The sequence below is a fragment of the Cebus imitator genome, unplaced genomic scaffold (assembly GCF_001604975.1).
Source record: "Cebus imitator isolate Cc_AM_T3 unplaced genomic scaffold, Cebus_imitator-1.0 Scaffold247, whole genome shotgun sequence".
Lineage (NCBI taxonomy): Eukaryota > Metazoa > Chordata > Mammalia > Primates > Cebidae > Cebus > Cebus imitator.
Window position 1 is genome coordinate 1316573 of NW_016107562.1, and position 6526 is coordinate 1323098.

The window sequence follows — 6526 nt, forward strand, 5'->3', positions numbered from 1 at the left end:
AAAGAAATATTTGTTTCAACGACTCTTTGGATTCATTTATTCAACCAATATTTATGGAGCACCTATTATGTATTATTCTGGCTACTGGTGATACAAGAGTAGACAAGGCAGTCTCTCTCTTAGAGCTTGTGCCTGTTGGTGCCAGAAAGTCTGGCTAAGGTGAAAATCAGTGCACTCACAATGGAAACAGTACACTACTGGAGGTCAATTTTTCTTTTGGCAAATCAGAAACAAATTCAGTTTTTAGTGCTTTATGATTTCTAAAATCCCTTACTACTTTATAAAACCAGAAAGGCAGGAAGGTGTAAAATAGAGAGCCAGGGAAGGTGATGGGGTCACCCAAGGTCACAAGGCTATGAGAAATGATGGCTTTGGCTCGGGTCTTCCAACTCTAAGGTCAGGGTTCCTCCTCCCTTTTCATTAACACCAAAATCAAGGACGCTGGAAAACAGCCTGCTGAAGGAAAGGGCGTTTCTTTTTTAATTAGGCAGTTTGAGAAAGTAAGATTCAAGGGCTTCCTCTCTCAAGCAGAAAAAAGCACATTTCTGGATTTAAGTCTAAGAAACAAAAGTGCACTTCTTTTGACTTTATCATTACCTAAAGTAACAATCAGATTCTTTGTTGGCCCAATGAAGGCATGAAAATCCAGAAAGTTCTGAGATTTTGTATTGATACATCATGGAAGGGAACAATTTCAGGTATGTATCTTGGAAGCCCATGTCAATATCTGTGGGTGGGCTTGGAACCAATGGAAAGAAAATTAAGACAGGCCTACATTGACCTTATTTGGCTTCTTTCTTCATTTAAGCTTAGTTATGTGAATCATTTTTGTTCTTGTCTCCATTACCTTGTTTTACTTCTCATATTTAGTTGGTCCTTAGATACTCGCAGAAGGCTTTAGATCAGCATTTTTAGTAACAAGGTTGATTTTTTTAAGATTAGAAAGCATAAACGCAGTGGTTCTAAGAACGTGATTTGACTTCCTTAGGCCTACGTAATGCTTATAGGTTTTTAAAAAAGAATTATCTGTCTGCAACTATCATTTCTCAGTTCTGGGGACTGTCAGTTCTCACTGGGCAGGCACAAAAACTGAAAAGCCTTTTACTATAAAGATGTTTTCCCTTTATCTGTCATATTTCCAGTTATCAAAATAAAATCACATCTAGACTCCAAGTGTTCAATATTACTTATCAAAATAAATTTATTCAAAGTATTCAAAGACCACTTCAAAGTGTGGCTGCCTTCACGACAGGTTTGTGGCACTCATAACGGACACAGTGGCTTTCAACACCACAGCACTCATTCTTCACATACCATTTTTAACAGTGCAAACGTGGACCATGTCAGCCTCGGCGTACCATGAGACAACAGTACCAATGATCTGTGGTCGGAAGAACTTCAATACCCTTACACATAGTAAACGCTTTACTGAGTACTAAACTAAAACTACTATGTGGTAACAGGAACTGCTTTAGGGAAAGATGTACAACCAGCTACCTAAGGCCACATAATCCCAGATCTATTGATTTTAAATGCTTTTGGACCAACAGTATTACATTGTCTCTTTCACCATCTTACATTCCTGCCTTCAGAGTGGGACACCACGTTCAGACCACCTACTCCCTTCTTGGGTTCTACACACAGTGAGGGAAGCTGTTCTGACACCAGCTTCTTCTAGACAGTTACTGGCTTCCTGATTCACTACCCAACTTTGAATCAATAGTTCTGAGTGATGTTTCCTGAACACCCAGGCTGAATTCAAGGTCAGTCTTTATGGCAGGTCACAGTCTTTCCCCTTAGGAAAAAGAATGAAATGTCCTCCATTTTTGGGCTCTCTTTCACATTTCATGTAGCATGAGGCTCTGTGGCAATTTGTGGCTTTTTACACAAGTCCTGGTAGAATTCTGACTCCAAGAAACGGGGGTAAGAGTTGTTCTCCATCAGGCTGTATATCCTTTTCTGGGCGGTTGTAAAGCAGCCGCTTGTAGCGTCTTGTATATTCTGGGCAATCAGAGTTTTGGTTTGAAAATCTATGTTTATCTGAAATAAAACAAAAACAGTGGTTTATTTGGTATTCAGAGTTAAAGAGTAAAATCTAATACTTGTAAACAAAAAAATAAAAATTATAATGTGTGATTAGCTTTACTAGCAAGTCACAGGGGCACTTTTGACATAACCGAAAGCGACAATGTGGGGTGCTTTTGCCCCCCTTTTTCCTGGATTCTTTTGTTTCACTTTTGTGCTAAAAATGTCCAGACTGTGCTGAAATTAGGAACTTTCTGTCTTACCTCTTTTGGAGCTTCCTTTTCTATAAAGTCAGTATATATTTTCCTTGCTTTTGAGGACAACTTTTGGGGTGATTTGGTTTTTTTGAAGTCTTCACAGGCCAGCCAGAATTCAATATTTTCTTCACAGAATTCAGACTTTAAAAAGGCCCTGAATGCAGCAAGACCATCTGAAGAGGGGAGAAAAGAAAGCATGCAGAATGTGAAGAACTGAGTGACCAAATGATTCCTTATGTTCCCCTAGTACTTCTCCCTCAAATTGTAATTATTTCTAAATGACAGTAATTTTCTAGATTTCGCTCAAACCTGTAATTTTCAAAAGTTAGCTTTTTAATGACCAAGGTGCAGTTGGTAAAATGCTTACGTTGGCACTCTGCTGCAAAAATATAAGTACTTAACTTTGCTGTCAATGCAAAATAAATATTTATAGGGGAGCTGTAAGTTCTCTGGGAACTATGCCTCTTGAAAACATTGTTTGCAATGGAAAAACTGACTTGAGCTTAACTATAAGCAACTGCCACTTTAATTTTTTTCGGCTATTTTTCTTCCCCATTTGGAGGGAATACATGCATTTATTTCCATGGTTAAACCCTGGGAAATAAAGGAGAGAAAAATAGGCTTTATCCTATAGCGACTGCACAGTTTAATTCCCCTCAGGCAAGCTGCTCTTTTGCTGCATGGACACAGTCTTTCCAGGCTTTCGTGATAATAGCAATGGCTCAAGTTCAAGAATTAACTTACATTTGCTGGCTAGCAGCTCATCAAACGCTTCTGACCACAGCTGTGCTTCCTCAGGAGAAGGCCTGAAAGAGAAGTTTTGCATGTTAGCTTACGCACATCAGAGTTCCCCTTTTCAGTTCAGCAACTAACTATTCATATTTGCAAGTACAGGATTCTCAACTTACTTGGTGAAAGCTTGCTGTTTGCTTTTTTTGCCGGTTTTGGGCTTCCCAGGAGTAGAGGAATTTTGCAAGAAGTAGCTCAAACGGGTCTTCCAATCTTTTAAACTAAAATAACAGAATTTTTTTTTTTAAATATAATCACCAAGTAGCAACACTTCAATATGCTACTGCAGCTGAACGCATTTTTACCAAATAAAGTCACCCAGTAACTAGAGACAAACCGCATAAGGTAAAGCAAGAACGCTTCAAATAACAATCTTAGCACCCACTTAACATTTAAACCTCATGTACTGAACAGTTTCATCCATTAATCTGATCGTATCTACTAGTTTTACAGCTAAGGGCAGGGCTACGTAGAATCACTAGGGGTATTTTAAAGAATTGTTAATGAATTTAGTTCAAAAGGCAGATACTATTTCAAAAGGACATCAGTTTGTTTGCAAGGTTAACCACAATTCCGAGACGTTTCGCAGTTAATGAAAAGGACAGACGTGGAACTGTCTGGAGCCAGCCCATGCTTCTGTCTTTAGAGCAGGAGGTTCTGGACCGTGCCAGAGACTGTGTACAAAGAGGTGGGTGGGCGACTGATTCCCCTGCACTCTCCCTTCCCCACCTACAACCCTTCATTTAAGCAGACGCTGCAGAACAATTATTTGTTCCACATTCGTGACTGGGTGAGATCTGCTCTATAATTAAAAAACAAAAATGGATTTTAAACGAGTATATTCAGAACTCGCAAGAGCATCTCCTTCCAGTAGCTGTGTAAGCGGATCAGCCGCAGGATTCTGATGTCATTTTGAATGCGGGAAGACAAAAAGCAAACTCACAATTCCTTGGCGCACCCACCACCGCCCTCATATCAGCTAGGTCCCTCGGCTCCTAAACTACCCGAGCGTCACCCAGATTTAACCTTACTTAACAAATTGAGCTTTTCGGCATTTTTTTTTCCCCCTGCAGAGGGTCAGGCTAGTTTCCTAAGATCCAAGCCGAGCCGGAAAGCACCGCGTTGGCAGCTCGCAGTGGGTGGCGGGAGAGGGAGGAGAGCCATACTCACAGGGTCCGCTTCATCTTTTCGCGCTTCTCCTCGCTCTTGTGGCCGCTGCCTGAGCTCTTGTCCATGGGGCTGCAGTCGTGTTGAACAGCCAAGAACATAGCACTTTGCATCCTAGTCCTCCCGCTGCTCCGCGGCTGTGCGAGGCCGGCGGGCGCTGCGGCATTTATAGGAGGCTGCGGCTTGGGGGCGGGGCCTCGCCGCTCCGGCCCCGCCTCCAGAGGACGCGGATTGGCCGGCGGCGGACGCGCGCGGAGATGGGGTCAGCGCCGGCCCGTGGCAGTCACGGCCTCCGCCGAAGGGTCTCGAAGCCGGGGCGCTGCTGACGTGTGAGGCCCCGGCTTCTTGCGCACTCCGGTCGCATCGCAGCGGCCGGCTGGGGCCGGGGTGGGAGCAGACAGAGACTTTCCAGGGTGGAGGGGCTGCCCGCGACCTTTTGCTGAGGCCGGCGGCCGGCGGGCCCGGGGCTTTGCGGCGGAGGGGAGCGGGAGTTGGCTGCGGCCGGCGGGGGCGCCGGCGCTCCTCGGCCTCCCTGACGGGCTCCCGGCCTCGGCCTGTGAACCGAGGCTGCGAGGAGACCCTCGCCCGCTTTTCTCCGCCGTGGATTTAAGGAAGGCGCACCCTGAAACGTGGGCTGCCCGGGGGCAGGGGGTGAGGCCCGCGCTGCAGCTGTAGGGGCGTCTCGAACTTGCGAATGACCGTTAGTCAGTGAGTGAATAGGAGAAAATGGCTTACTCAGAAGAGTTTGCATTTGTTGTCACCGCCAGGCACGAGGCGGGGTCTGTCTGCAGGGCCGAGCCTCAGGAGCCCTCGGCCGTGTCTCCTGGCGAAATCGAATCACAGACTTCCCTGTGGTGGGAGAGAAAGCTGGAGACGCATGTCACAGCAGGAATGTCCCAGAACCAGCGAGTTCAAGAAGTCAGGGTTTCCTCAGGAGTCGTTCTTGGTTGAGTTGGGATTTACCAGAACTTTCAATAACTGGCAGAAAAGGAGTTAACAGTTTCCTCGAGTAAGTTTTATTCGTTAATTCTTCAGGTATCATCTTTACTCCTGAAGTTTTTTAAAACGATGTGGTTGGTAAAGACAAATAGATTACCTCAACCCCTTAATTGGTTGCTTTCGGACAGTATTACCAGAACTAGCCAGTGAAATGTTTAAGCGGCTTTGCCACCAAGCTACAGATATCCTACTTGTATTAGACTTGTTAAAAGAAAAGCGGGGCTGCGTGTGGTCACGCCTGTAATCCCAGCACTTTGGGAGGCCGAGGCGGGCAAATTGCGAGGTCAAGAGGTCGGGACCACCCTGGCCAACACGGTGAAACCCTCGTCTCTACTAGAAATACAAAAATTAGCTGGGCGTGGTGCCAAGTGCCTGCAATCCTAGCTACTTGGGAGGCTGAGGCAGGAGAATCACTTGAACCTGGGAGGTGGGAGTTGCAGTGACATGAGACCGTGCCACTGCACTCCAGCCTGGGCGACAGAGCGAGACTCTGTTTCCAAAAAAATAAATAAATAAAAGAAAAAAAAGAAAGAAAATTGGAAATAGTGAATATATTCTTAAGGTGAGCTGCCGGTAGCTGGAGCTCCAAGTTTGACTTGGAGGGCAATATCGGCAGTTACTTATAGCAGTTGTGGACTTTATTGTGGGAAGGAAAACCGTGTAGATTTCAGTAATACATGCTTGGAAACATGCTTGTGAACTGTATGAATGTCATTTTTCCTTAATCATATGCTCTTTCTCTCCCAAAGAACTTCGCATAAGATTCCTACATCTGTTTTCACTTTCTGATGATTCAATACATATTAATAAGATATCTGTAGTATGCACACACTTGCTTTTTCTCACCAATGTAATCCTAAATATGTTTTATACTTAGAACCTTAGATGTTAGAATTCACTCATAGACAGCTAAATTCAGTCGTAGGCCAGGAGTTCTCACAAAGAGGCAGCAGAGAGAGAGCTGGACTTCTGTCAGGAGACCCAATTAGAGCCTGGGCTTAACCAGTAAATGCTAAGTAACTGTTGGGACGGTAGCTTCACACCTCTTTGAGTCCTAGTTTCTCATCTGTAATAAGAGTAACATGTTTTTCTTGGCAGCCTCATATTATGTGACTCTTACATGAAAGGTCTTTTATAAGCTCTGAAGTACTGTACAAAAGTTTGTTACTGATTTGCATACATGTGGAAAAAGGAAATGTTTAAACCATAGCTATTTAAGATGGAAAATCATACGAGGATTAACTCAGAGGGAATTAGGTTGTAAATGTGTAGGTACTATTAAATATCAA

At 44.1% G+C, this 6526-nt stretch overlaps 1 protein-coding gene across 1 annotated transcript; it reads right to left on the reverse strand.

Moving 5' to 3' along the window:
* Window positions 1–1178: 1178 nt before the first annotated feature.
* RGS2 (regulator of G protein signaling 2) lies at window positions 1179–4406 on the reverse strand. Its single transcript, XM_017498636.2, has 5 exons — window positions 4242–4406; window positions 3191–3292; window positions 3027–3088; window positions 2289–2455; window positions 1179–2040 (listed from the first exon to the last, which is right to left on the reverse strand). The coding sequence occupies exons 1-5, from the start codon at window positions 4349–4351 to the stop codon at window positions 1846–1848; spliced, it is 636 nt and encodes a 211-aa protein (XP_017354125.1). The 5' UTR covers window positions 4352–4406; the 3' UTR covers window positions 1179–1845.
* Between the last annotated feature and the right edge of the window lie 2120 nt (window positions 4407–6526).

Bases quoted from the DNA above. Each gene is read 5' to 3' on its own strand.
- RGS2 (XM_017498636.2), bottom strand. From the start codon at position 4,351: ATGCAAAGTGCTATGTTCTTGGCTGTTCAACACGACTGCAGCCCCATG. The intron at 2,456-3,026 runs GTAAGTTAATTC...TCCCCTCTTCAG, and splicing joins TGAGCTGCTAGCCAGCAAAT to ATGGTCTTGCTGCATTCAGG. The intron at 2,041-2,288 runs GTAAGACAGAAA...GTTTTATTTCAG, and splicing joins AAAAGGAAGCTCCAAAAGAG to ATAAACATAGATTTTCAAAC.